This window comes from Saccopteryx bilineata, chromosome 1, assembly GCF_036850765.1.
Source record: "Saccopteryx bilineata isolate mSacBil1 chromosome 1, mSacBil1_pri_phased_curated, whole genome shotgun sequence".
NCBI classification, from domain to species: domain Eukaryota; kingdom Metazoa; phylum Chordata; class Mammalia; order Chiroptera; family Emballonuridae; genus Saccopteryx; species Saccopteryx bilineata.
The window spans coordinates 227590674-227604802 of record NC_089490.1 but is presented as its reverse complement, the minus strand read 5'-3'; the positions used below and the strand labels follow the sequence as shown (position 1 = coordinate 227604802).

Here is a 14129-nt window from a genome sequence, read left to right as displayed (position 1 = left end):
TATAGTTCTTGGGTTTTTTTCTGATTTACTTATTTCACTCCGTATAATGTTATCAAGGTCCATCCATGTTATTGTAAATAATCCGATGTCATCATTTCTTATGGCTGAGTAGTATTCCATAGTATATATGTACCAAAGCTTTTTAATCCACTCGTCCTCTGATGGACATTTAGGCTGTTTCCAGATCTTCGCTATTGTGAACAATGCTGCCACAAACATGGGGTGCATTTCTCCTTTTGGAGCCGTTCTATGCTATCCTTGGGGTATATTCCTTAAAGTGGGATAGCTGGGTCAAAGGGCAGTTTGACTTTCAGTTTTTTGAGGAATCTCCATACTGTTTTCCACAGTGGCTGCACCAGTCTGCATTCCCACCAGCAGTGCAGGAGGGTTCCCTTTTCTCCACATTCTCGCCATCACTTATTCTGTGTTGTTTTGTTGATGAGCGCCATTCTGGGTGGTGTGAGGTGATATCTCATTGTGGTTTTAATTTGCATTTCTCTAATGATTAGTGATGTTGAGCATTTTTTCATATGCCTATTGGCCATCTGTATGTCCTCTTTGGAGAAGTGTCTATTCATCTCTTCTGCCCATTTTTGGATTGGATTGTTTGTCTTCCTGGTGTTGAGATTTACAAGTTCTTTATAAATTTTGGTTATTAATCTCTTATCAGACGTATTGTCAAATAAGTTCTCCCATTGTGTAGTTTGTCTTTTTATTCTGTTCTTGTTGTCTTTAGCTGTACAAAAGCTTTTTAGTTTGATATAGTCCCATTTGTTTATCCTGTCTTTTATTTCACTTCCCTGTGGAGATAAATCAGCAAATATATTGCTCCAAGAGATGTCGGAGAGCTTACTGCCTATGTTTTCTTCTAAGATGCTTATGGTTTCATGGCGTACATTTAAGTTTTTTATCCACTTTGAGATTATTTTTGTGAGTGGTATAAGCTGGTGATCTAGTTTCATTTTTTTGCAGGTAGCTGTCCAATTTTCCCAACACCATTTGTTAAAGAGGCTGTCTTTACTCCAATGTATTTCATTACCTCCTTTGTCAAATATCAGTTGTCCATAGAACTGTGGGTTTATTTCTGGTTTCTCTGTTCTGTTCCATTGATCTATATGCCTGTTCTTATGCCAGTACCAGGCTGTTTTGAGTACAATGGCCTTGTAGTATAATTTGATATCAGGAAGTGTGATACCTCCCACTTTATTCTTCTTTTTTAAGATTGATGAGGCTATTCGTGTTCTCTTTTGGTTCCATATAAATTTTTGGAATATGTGGTCTATATCTTTGAAGTATGTCATTGGTATTTTAATTGGTATTGCATTGAATTTATAGATTGCTTTGGGTAATATAGACATTTTAATGATGTTTATTCTTCCTAACCATGAGCACGGTATATGCTTCCACTTGTTTGTATCTTCCTTGATTTCTTTTATCAATGCTTTGTAATTTTCAGAGTACAAGTCTTTAGTCTCCTTGGTTAAGTTTACTCCTAGGTACTTTATTTTTTTGGTTGTAATTGTGAAGGGGATTGTTTCCTTAATTTCTCTATCTGACTGTTCATTGTTGGTGTATAAAAATGCCTCTGATTTCTGAGTATTGATTTTATAACCTGCCACTTTGCTGAATTCATTTATCAGGTCCAGTAGCTTTTTGACTGAGACTTTAGGGTTTTCTATATACAATATCATATCATCTGCAAATAATGATAGTTTTACTTCTTCTTTTCCAACTTGAATACCTTTTATTTCTTCTTCTTGTCTGATTGCTGTGGCTAGGACTTCCAGAACTATGTTAAATAAGAGTGGTGAAAGGGGGCACCCCTACCTTGTTCCTGATCTTAAGAGGATTGCTTTTAATTTTTGCCCATTGAGTATGATGTTGGCTGTGGGTTTCTCATAGATGGCTTTTATCATGTTGAGGTATGTTCCCCGTATTCCCTCTTTGCTGAGAGTTTTGATCATGAATGGGTGCTGGATTTTATCAAATGCTTTTTCTGCATCTATTGAAATTATCATATGGTTTTTCTCCTTCTTTTTGTTTATGTGATGAATCACATTGATTGATTTACGAATATTGTACCAGCTTTGCCTCCCCAGAATAAATCCCACTTGATCACGGTGTATGATTTTTTCCATATATTGTTGGATCCGGTTTGCTAATATTTTGTTGAGGATTTTAGCATCTATATTCATCAGAGATATTGGCCTATAATTTTCTTTCTTTGTGTTGTCTTTGCCGGGTTTTGGAATCAGAATTATGCTCACCTCATTAAAGGAGCCTGGAAGTCTTCCTTCCTCTTGAATTTTTTGAAATAGTTTGAGAAGGATAGGAGTTAGTTCTTCTTTGAATATTTGGTAGAATTCCATTGTGAAGCCATCGGGCCCCGGACTTTTCTTTGTTGGGAGTTTTTTGATAACTGTTTCGATCTCATTTGGTGTAATCGGTCTGTTTAGGTTTTCTGATTCTTCCAGATTGATTTTTGGAAGATTGTATGTTTCAAGGAATTTGTCCATTTCATCTAGGTTGTCTAGTTTTTTGGCATACAGTTCTTCATAGTATTTTCTTACAATATTTTGTATTTCTGTTGTGTCAGTTGTTATCTCTCCTCTCTCATTTCTAATTTTATTTATTTGAGTCCTCTCTTTTTCTTGGTGAGTCTAGTTAAAGGTTCATCAATCTTGTTTACCTTTTCAAAGAACCAGCTCCTAGTTTCATTGATCCTCTGTATTGTTTCTTTAGCCTCTATGTCATTTATTTCTGCTCCGACCTTTATTATTTCCTTCCTTCTACTACATTTGGGCTTTACTTGCTATTCTTTTTCTAATTCTTTTAGATGCAGGGATAAGTTGTTTATTTGAGCTTTTTCTAGCTTCTGAAAGTGTGCCTGTAGTGCTATGAACTTCCCTCTCAGTACTGCTTTCACTGTGTCCCATAAATTTTGAGTTGTTGTATGCTCATTGTCATTCGTTTCTAGGAATTTTTTTATTTCTTCTTTAATTTCATTCTTAATCCATTCATTATTTAACAACCTGCTATTTAGTTTCCATATGTTTGAGAATTTTTGAGCTTTTCTGTTGTGGTTCATTTCTAGTTTCATGCCGTTGTGCTTGGAGAAAGTGCTTGATATGATTTCAGTCTTCTTAAATTTGTTGAGAGCACTTTTGTGCCCTAACATGTGGTCTATCCTAGAGAATGTACCATGAGCACTTGAAAAGAATGTATATTCTGCTGCTTTAGGGTGAAAATTTCTGAAGATATCTATTAAATTGAGTTGATCTAGGGTTTCCAGTAAGTCTGCTGTTTCTTTGTTAATTTTCTTTCTTGAGGATCTATCTAGTGATGTTAGTGGGGTATTGAAATCCCCTACTATTATAGTATTGCTGTTGATCTCACCCTTCAAATTCATCAAAGTCTGCTTTATATATTTAGGTGCTCCTATATTAGGTGTGTAGATATTTATAACGGCTATATCTTCCTGTTGGATTACTCCCTTTATCATTATGTAGTGACCTTCTTTATCTCTTACTATGGTCTTTGTTTTAAAGTCTATTTTGTCTGATATAAGTATTGCTACCCCAGTTTTTTTTTCATTTCCATTTGCGTGAAATATTTTTTTCCATCCTTTCATCTTCAGTCTATGTGCATCTTTTGTTTTAAGGTGTTTCTCTTGTAGACAGCATATGTATGGGTCCTATTTTCTTATCCATGCAGCTACCCTATGTCTTTTGATTAGAGCATTTAAGCCATTTACATTTAAGGTTATTATTGATATGTAATTGTTTATTGCCATTTTATTCTTTAAAACTGTATTCCTCTTTTGCTCTATTTTTTTTCTCCTTTGATCTGTTTACAATAGGCCCCTTAGCATTTCTTGCAGACTTGGTTTGGTTGTAGTGAATTCCTTGAGGTTTTTTGTCTGGAAAGCTTTTTATTTCTCCTTCAATTTTAAACAATAGCCTTGCTGGATAAAGTAGTCTTGATTGTAGGTTCTTGTTCTGCATTACTTTGAATATTTCTTGCCATTCCCTTCTGGCCTCAAGTGTTTCTGTTGAGAAGTTGGAAGTCATCCTTATGGGGCTCTTTTGATAGTCTTTTTTCTCTAGCAGCTTTTAATATTTTCTCTTTATCACTTAGCTTTGGTATTTTAATTATGATGTGTCTTGGTGTAGATTTCTTTGGGTTTCTCTTTAATGGAGTTCTCTGTGCTTCTTGAACTTGTGAGATGTCTCCCTGCCTTAATTGAGGGAAGTTTTCAGCTATGATATGTTTAAACAAAGTCTCTATCCCTTGTTCTTTCTCTTCTTCTTCAGGAACCCCTATGATGCGGATGTTATTTCTCTTCATGTTGTCACAGAGCTCTCTTAGAGTTTCCTCAGACTTTTTGAGTGTCTTTTTTTTTCTGCTCTGCTTCCGTGCCTTTATTTATCTTGTCCTCTAACTTACTCATTTGATTTTCAGCTTCATCCATCCTGCTTTTAATTCCTTCCATTGTGTTCTCCATTTCTGATATTGTATTTGTCATTTCTGACTGATTCTTTTTTATTATTTCAATGTCCTTTTTTATATTTGCTATCTCTTTATTTAAGTATTCGTAATGACCATCTATTGTTGTTCTAATATCTTTGAGCATCCTAACAATCATTATTTTAAACTCTGCATCTGGTAATTTGGTTATATCTGACTCATTCAGGTCCTTTTCTGGGGATTTCTCTTGATTCATTTGTGTTGCATTTCTCTGCCTTCTCATTTTGTCTGTGTAAAAGAAGGTTTTGGCCACTGGAGTCCACTGGGTGTGGCCTCTGTGTTTCCTAGGTTTGGTCTGTCTGCAAGCCCGCCACCCCCTCTGCTGTTGCTGCCTAGGGTGTTTGGGTATGGGCGTTGCTGATGCCTGCCCACTGGGGCTGTTGCTGTGGTTTCCGCCTCTCCTTCACGGCAGTAGCTGTGATCACGTGCTCGGGTGTACAAGTCTCAGTGGCCTTGGCCTTTGTCCCTCCCCTGCGAGTGGCATTATGCTCGGCCCTGAGGACAGGGGTGAGCACCTTTCCTCAGCTGCGGGTCTCCACCTGATTCTGGGCTTTTGCCCCACCCTTGCAGGAAGAGCCTGCTCGTGGGACAGCTGCAAGCCTTGCCTCCACAGGCCGCGCGGGACTCCACCTGTCCTGGGCTTTTGGCTCCACCCCCATGGAGGAGCCAGCTCCCAAGTCAAGCCACAAGCCTCGGTTCTGTGGGTGGGGCAAGGCTGTGCTCCTGCGCCCTTGCTCAAGGGCATGTCTCCACCCCTTCCGGGGTTCCCGCCCTTTCCCCCTGCAGGCTGGATTGCAGGTGGCCCACAGCTGGGTTTGACCACTTTTGCACATCCCCTCCTCCCCAGCTGGGCAAGACTGAGCTCACACCTGGGCCTTAGTGGTGGCCAGCCGGCTTCTGTCCTTGCCAACAGAACCGTGCTTCTGCATCCTGCTGCCGCCCGCCCTCCGGCGAGCCCTCAGATGTGTGGGTGGGAGCACTGCAGCTCAGACCCTACGATTCACTGTTGTAGTCCAGAAAGTTCCCTCCTTCTAAGTGACTCTGCTCTGAGTGCCCCAGGATAGTTTGTTTGGCTGGTGTCCTGCTTCCCTTTGCTGGTATTGCTGTTTCCAGGGGAAATATTCACTTCAGATTTGGGGAGTGGCTCGTCCCAGAGGTTAGAGTGGTGGCTGTCTCTCAAAATGTTTCTCCCTGTGCCTCCTAGATTACACTCTCTTCCTGCTACTCTGGACCTCTCTTCTCTCCCCATCCCCTGGAGCCCCAGGTGAGTGGTTGTGAGAGAGGTTTCCTGCGCAGTCCCTTCCTGGGTCTGAGAAATCAGTCTCTTTCTCACAAACAGTATCCTGTCTTGTTCCCAGCTAAATACTGCCCATATGCCTCTTCTAGGCTCTGGGGCTGCAGGCTGGGGCTTTGTTCCTGGGACTCAGGTCCCTCCCCTCTCTGCTAAACTCACTTTCCACCACACAAGTCTCTCCTGACTTCCGTTCGCTCCGGGGAGCTGAGCAGCCCTCTTCACATTTCTGCTTTTCCTACCAGTCTCAGTGTGGCTTCTTCAGTGTTCCTTGGTTAAAGAGTCCTCTTAGTTTAGTCCAAAGTTGGTTTTTCCAGATGATGGTTCTTAAAATTAGTTTGTAATCCACTTTGGTTATGGGAGGTGGAAGTTGGTACATCTGCCTACTCCATCGCCATCTTGTCTTCCTTTCTCCTTTTTTTGAACCCTCCTAAAACAGATTTTTTTTTAAGGAAACAAATGATCACAGTCAGATTAGTCATTCAGATGAGAGCATTAGTTGAATAGGTAAGGAAGTAAAAAAGAAAGAAGAGGAACAGAAAAAAAATTTGTAAAAATAATGTCCAAGACATTAATATTTACACCAAGAAATTCAGTGGTAGTTGAAGAAACTTCAAGTTAGATAAACACAAGTAGGTCCACACGTTGTCACATCATAGTCAAACTAGTTAAAAACAAGGACAAAGAGAAAAATTATGAAGGCATCAGGAAAACAGACCATCATGTATTGGTAAATCTTAACAGGATTAACAGCTGACATCATCAAACACATTGGAGATCAGAAGGCATAAATATTTTTTTCTTTTAATTGCTTTAAAAAACAGTTGCATGAAATATTAATTATAAAACTATTCATAGGATTATAGCAAAGAGTACATATAATAATAGCAGAAAAAGAAAAAGAAAATGGGGCTCTATTAGGGCAGACTTTCTAGGAATCAAGTTAGTGTTCATCTGGAGTAGATTGTTAAAGTATAAAGTATAATTCCTAGAGGAACCATTGAATTGTACACTTAAAACAGATGTAGTCTAAATTATATCTCAACAAAGCTGTTTAAAAAGGTAGTACTTTTTCATCATTACCAAAAACTCTTTTAAGTTTTTACTGCTCAAAATAAATGGGAAAAGACCTATCTAAATTTTTATAAAGAATGAAATATTGACAGTGACATAACTATTAGTTATAAGCCTATATATGCTATTTTTCCTGATTACCTTTTCTGGTGAAGTTATATATTTCAAAAGGAAAGATGAAAATCTTGATTCTATGAATTTCTTAATAAATTTTGATAAAATACTTGATGTTTACTGTATCTCCCAAAAAGATTATAAAAAATAGTCTAAGGTATTTTTGCTGTCTAAATCTATAGCATACCTAGACAGAAAACTATTCAGTGAAAGATACCCAGAACATATATAGGAATCATAGCTTGGATTTTTTTTTCTTCTTCCAAAGATTGGAATAGATGGATGTGGAAAAGAAAGTTGTACAACCTTGGCCTGTTATTTGACAGAATATAAAGTGTACCACATGCCTATAACTCACAATTATGCCTACATGGAATTCAAAGAAGACTTTAAAAAGGTGTTTATTCAAGCAGGACTGGAAGGGAACCCTACTGCTTTGATAGTTTCTAATTTAAAGCTAGATCAGGTAAGTATTTTATTGTCTTTATTATTTGCTATTTAAATAATACCCCATCTAATATTTGAAAAGAATATATTGATCTATAATCATATTAACCTACTATATCAATTCTTTTCATTATTTTCTGTTCTTATACCATTATAATCCATAAAGTATATGTATTTGTAATCATGATGTTGATAGTTTTGCATATGCATCACAACAAAAGTGGTTTCTTTGACTTTATAATTTTCATTTTAATTGACCAAAGATGGGTGTTTGGCAATTAGAAGTAATTTGTCTATAGAGATAAAGGTAGCCATCTTGTACCTGAATTAGTTTTGTAATCATGCTTAAAAAACAAACAAAGAAACACTATCTGTATCTGACCACATAGTCTGTAGTGTGCACTTGTGGAGTGAGGGCTCCTGCTTCTCTCCTCCATCCTTCTTAATTTTTCCATCCAGTAAGGACTTTCCTTGCAGGACATACTTTACTTCTAAATAAACAAAAATGTTAATTATCCCCGCTTTTAAAAAATGTGTTATTTTGCCTAAGTTACACCCTTCCACAGCCAAAATATAATTAGATTGTATTTATTAATAACTTCTTTGTGGCAAAATTTCAAGGAGACATTATTTATTATCTATGAGCCAGACATGTATAGTTATTAGTACTGTTCAGACCCTCATCTTGTTTCTTTTCCTAATTCTGGGCCTCTCTCTAGAGCTGTGTTTTTTATGTCATATTTTGAGAGTAAACCCAAGTGCCATGTCATATCTTCTGCACTCCATAATGTCCCCCTTTTCTGGTTTGACTGTAGTCCCCAAATTTAAATACCCTCCTCTGTTGATCAGGTGGAGATTTCTACCAGATTCTTTCCTTCTGGGTCTCAGAAAATGTAGTTTCTCCCATGCTGGGAACCTATTGTTGTAATTTAAGACATAGTTTTCCACAACCAAATCAAAACTGAGTTGAACATGACTCCTCTACTCCCATGTGATTCCAGACTTCCTGGTCTTTGGGTCTCCTTTCCACAATTCCCAGGTTTCTGCTGACCATGTCGTTGCTTTTTATGTGAATCAATAAAATGGAGTTATGACTTTGTAAAACTAACATATGTTAAGTGGTGGAGCACAGGTTGCCAGATGGTGAGTCATAGTTCAACAACAGAGCACAAGACAAATAGAAATAGAGGAGTCTATTGCTCACAGTTCCTGGAGAAAGTACACAGAGCATCACAAGGGGCCACATGGAGATGCAAAGGCAGGGAGCAGATGGAGAGAGGGGCAGGACCTGAGGCACATGTCTTTCTGAGGGTCCATGTGTTTTCTGGACTAGGGTCAGATTGATCCACTTAAACCCAAAGAGTAGAGCTTTGGTAAGCCCCACAGGGAAGTATTATCTAAAGAATACAGAAGTCATACAGGCTCTGGAAGGCCTGGAGACTGTCAATCACAAGGGCTGTTGAGAAGTCCTATCAGGAGCCTACCTTTGTTTGTGAGTCTCTGGGCTGCTAGCTAAGGCATGCACTTAAATGATGGGGCTGGCATCTAAGTCTTCTGCAGGCCTCTTGATCAAACAAAATGGAGGCAGCAACACCATGGAGTACCTGAGCTAAACTCTCAACAAGTGGGTAATAATCAGTGTGTTAATGAGCTTTAGTGGTTTTCCCTCATGACTCAGGTGAGACAGGAAAGCAGCTATCCCCATGTCACTGCTGGGGGTCCCTACTTGAGACGGTCCCCACCAGCTCCACCCACCCTCACCTGGGCAGAGATACCTGAAACCTGTGAGTGTCTGAGGAGTATCCCAAGGAGCCAACAAGCCTAAGGATGCTTTTTTGTTGTTGTTGTTGTTGTTAAAGAAAGTTTGGTTTATTCTCAAACCCAAAATGTTCATACTACTTATAACTCCTCTGGTAGAGATTATTTTACCTTTTCTGTTTGATTGGGAACCCTGTATAGAGCCAAACTTGGTTGAAAAATAATCCTAGTCTGTGCGGCATTCACATACAAAAGTTGATGTGTTACACAAGTTCAAGAAGCACATAGAGTTCCATTAAGGATGAACCCAAAAAGGCCAACACCAAGACACATCATAATTAAAATACAAAAATTAAGAGATAAAGAAAGAATACTAAAAGCTTTAAGACAAAAGCAGTCAATTACCTACAGAGGAGCCCCCATAAGGATGACATCTGACTTTTTAACAGAAACATTAGAAGCCAGAAGGGAAAGGCAAGAAATAGTCAAAGTAATGCAAAACAAGAGCCTACAACCAAGACTTCTCTATCCAGGAAGGCTATCATTTAAAATTGAATGAGAAATAAAAAGCTTCCCAGACAAGAGAAAACTCAAGGAATTTATTACAACCAAACCAATGCTACAAGAAATGTTAAGGGGCCTGCTGTAAGTGGAACAAAGGGGGAGAAAATCTAGTAAAAGAGGAATGTAGATTTAAAGAATAAAATGGCAATAAACAACTACATATCAATAATAACCTTAAATGGATATGGATTAAATGCTCTAATCAAAAGACATAGAGTAGCTGCATGGATAAGAAAACAGGACCCATACATATGCTGTCTATAAGAGACACACCTCAAAATAAAAGATACACATAGACTGAAAGTAAAGGGATAGAAAAAAATATTTCATGCAAATAGAAATGAAAAAAAAGCTGGGGTAGCAATACTTACATCAGACAAAATAGACTTTAAAACAAAGGCTATAGTAAGGAATAAAGAAGGTCACTACATAATGATAAAGGGAACAATCCAACAGGAAGATATAACTGTTATAAATATCTACACACCTAATATAGGAGCACCTAAATATATGAAGCAGATTTTGATGGATTTGAAGGGCGAAATCAATAGCAATACGATAATAGTAGGGGATTTCAATACCCCACTAACATCACTAGATAGATCCTCAAGAAAGAAAATTAACAAAGAAACAGCAACCTTTAAGGACACACTACATAACTGGATTTAATAGATATCTTCAGAAATTTTCACCCTAAAGCAGCAGAATATACATTTTTTTCAAGTGCTCATGGTACATTCTCTAGGATAGACCACATACTAGGACACAAAATGAGTCTTAACAAATTTAAGAAGATTGAAATCATATCAAGCATCTTCTCGGATCACAATGGCATGAAACTAGAAATCAACTACAATAGAAAAACTGAAAAACACTCAAACACTTGGGAACTAAATACCATGTTATTAAATAATGAATGGATTAACAATAAGATCAAGGAAGAAATAAAAAATTTCCTTGAAACAAATGAAAACAAACATACAACAACTCAAAATTTATGGGACACAGCAAAAGCAGTCCTGAAGTTCATAGCACTACAGGCATACCTTAAGAAGCTAGAAAAAGCTCAAACAATTTAACCCTCCATCTAAAAGAACTAGAAAAAGAACAGCAAGTAAAACCCTGAGGAAGTAGAAGGAAGGAAATAATAAAGATTATTAATAATAATAACAAATCACATAGTGGCTAAAAAAGCAATACAGAGGATCAATGAAACCAGGAGCTGGTTCTTTGAAAAGGTAAACAAGCTTGATGAACCTTTAACCAGGCTCACCAAGAAAAAAAGAGAGAAGACTCAAACAAAATTAGAAATGAGAGAGGAGAAGTAACAACTGACGCACCAGAAATACAAAGGATTGTAAGAAAATACTATGAAGAACTATATCCCATAAAATTAGACAACCTAGGCAAAATGGACAAATTCCTCAAAACATATAATCTTTCAAAAATCAATATAGAAGAATCAGAAAACTTAGACCAATTTTATCAAATGAGATTAAAACAGTTATCAAAAAACTCCCAAAAAACAAAAGTCCTGGGCCAGATGGCTTCACCAGCAAATTTTACCAAATATTCAAAGAACTATCTCCTATCCTTCTCAAGCTATTTCAAAAAATTCAAGAGGGAAGACTTCCAAACTCCTTTTATGAGACAAGCATAATACTGATTTCAAAACATGGCAAATACACTACAAAGAAAGAAAACTATAGACCAATATCCTTGATGAATTCAGATGCTAAAATCCTCAACAAAATATATATTAGCAAACCGGATCCAGCAATATATGAAAAAAAATCATACATCATGATCAGGTGGGATTTACTCTGGGGAGGCAAGGCTGGTACAATATCCACAAATCAATCAATGTGATTCATCACATAAACAAAAGAAAGGATAAAAATCACATGATAATATCTATAGATGCAGAAAAAGCATTTGATAAAATCCAGCACCCATTTATGATCAAAACTCTCAGCAAAGGGGGAAACAGGGATCATACCTCATAAAGGTATGATAAAGGCCATCTATGACAAACCCACAGCCAACATCATACTCAATGGGCAAAAATTAAAAGAAATCTCCTTAAGATCAGGACAAGGCAGGGGTGCCCCCTTTCACCACTCTTATTCAACATAGTCCTGGAAGTTCTAGCCATAGCAATCAGACAAGAAAAAGAAATAAAAGGCATCCAAATTGGAAAAGAAGAAGTAAAACTATCATTATTTGCTGATATGATACTATACATAGAAAACTCTAAAGTTTCAGTCAAAAAACCTACTGGACCTGATAAATGAATTCAGCAAGGTGGTAGGATATAAAATCAATAATCAGAAATCAGTGGCATTTATATACACCAACAATGAACTATCTGAAAGAGAAATTAAGAAAACAATCCCCTTCACTATTGTAACAAAAAAAAGTACCTGTGAGTAAATTTAACCAAAGAGGTTAAAGACTTGTACTCAGAAAATTATAAAACATTGTTAAAGGAAATCAAGGAAGATACAAACAAATGGAAGCATATATCATGTTCATGGATAGGAAGAATAAACATCATTAAAATGTCTATATTACCCAAAGCAATCTATAAATTCAATGCAGTTCCTATTAAAATACCAATGACATACTTCAAAGATATAGAACAAATATTCCAAAAATTTATATGGAACCAAAAAAGAACATGAATAGCTTCAGCAATCCTGAAAAAGAATAATGTGGGGGATATCACATTTTCTGATATCAAGTTATACTACAAAGCCATCATACTCAAAACAGCTTGGTACTGGCATAAGAACAGGCATACAGATCAATGGAACAGAACTAAGAATCAGAAATAAACCCACACCTATATGGACAATTGATATTTGACAAAGGAAGTAAGAGCATACAATGGAGTAAAGACAGTCTATTTAACAAATGGTGTTGGGAAAGTTAGTCAGGTACTTGCAAAAAAATGAAACTGTATCACCAACTTACACCCTTCACAAAAGTAAACTCAAAATGGTTAAAAGACTTAAATGTAATTCGTGAAACCATAAACATTTTAGAAGAAAACATAGGCAGTAAACTCTCCGATATCTCTCATAGTAATATTTTTGCTGATTTATTTTCACAGGCAAGTGAAATAAAGGACAGGATGAACAAATGGGACTGTATTAAACTAAAAAGCTTTTGCACAGCAAAAGACATCATTAAGAAAATAGAAAGATAACCCACACAGTGGGAGAATATATTCGCCAATACGTCTGATAAGGGGTTAATAACCAAAATTTATAAAGACCTTGTAAAAGTCAACACCAGGAAGATAAACAATCCAATCAAAAATGGGCAAAAGAAATGGATATTTCTCCAAAGAGGACATACAGATGCCCAGTAGACATATGAAAAAATGTTCAACATCACTAATGATTAGAGAAATGCAAATTAAAACCACAATGAGATATCACCTCACACCAGTCAGAATGGCGCTCATTAACAAAACAACACATAATAAGTGCTGATGAGGATGTGGAGAAAAGGGAACTCCCCTGCACTGCTGGTGGGAATGCAGACTGGTGTAGCCACTATAGAAAACAGTATGGAGATTCCTCAAGAAATTAAAAATGGAACTGCCCTTTGACCCAGCTATCCCACTTTTAGGAATATATCTTATGAATACCAAATCACTGATTCAAAAGAAAAATGCACCCCCATGTTTATTGCAGCATTGTTTACAATAGCCAAGATCTGGAAACAGCTCAAGTGTCCATCGGTGGACAAGTGGATTAGAAAGCAGTGGTACATATATATAATGTAATACTACGCGGTCGTGAGGAAGAAGGAAATATTACCTTTCACAACAACATGGTAGACCTAGAAACTATTATGCTAAATGAAATAAGCCAGGCAGAGAAAAAAAAATACCATGTGACCTCACTCATTTGAGGAATCCAATGAACAATGTGAACTGAGCAACGGAACAGAGGCAGAGGTGGGATCAAAGGGACCAGAGGGAAAGCGGACAGAGGGAAAGTAGAAGAGAAGATGGGATCAGAGATGGGAAAGAGATTAATGAAATTATATACATAACACAGCATTACAGAGAACAGGACAGCAAATCCTGGAGGGAAGGGGGGAGGGGGCATGCGGGGGGCAAGGGGGAATAAGGGGGTGGGGAAAGATATATTCGGTGGGACACTTGAATCTATGTAAACACAAATTAAAATTATAAATTTAAAAAAGAGCCTCCAGGACACTGCTTGAGGGAAGAGAGTCACTGCTCAGGTCATTACTGGCTCCACCCTTCCTGTCCCTCTTGACCCAGTGAGTAGTCACACAGGTGTTGGCAGACTGTCAGAACCAAACATGTGTTTCT

General features: G+C 37.3%; 1 protein-coding gene across 1 annotated transcript in view; it reads left to right on the top strand.

Moving 5' to 3' along the window:
- Positions 1-14129, top strand: part of DNAH14 (dynein axonemal heavy chain 14) — a 207252-nt gene that overhangs the window by 138076 nt on the left and 55047 nt on the right. The window contains exon 54 of the mRNA XM_066252726.1: positions 7275-7472. Coding sequence (XP_066108823.1) covers positions 7275-7472 — 198 coding nt within the window. The remainder of the gene's footprint in view (positions 1-7274; positions 7473-14129) is intronic.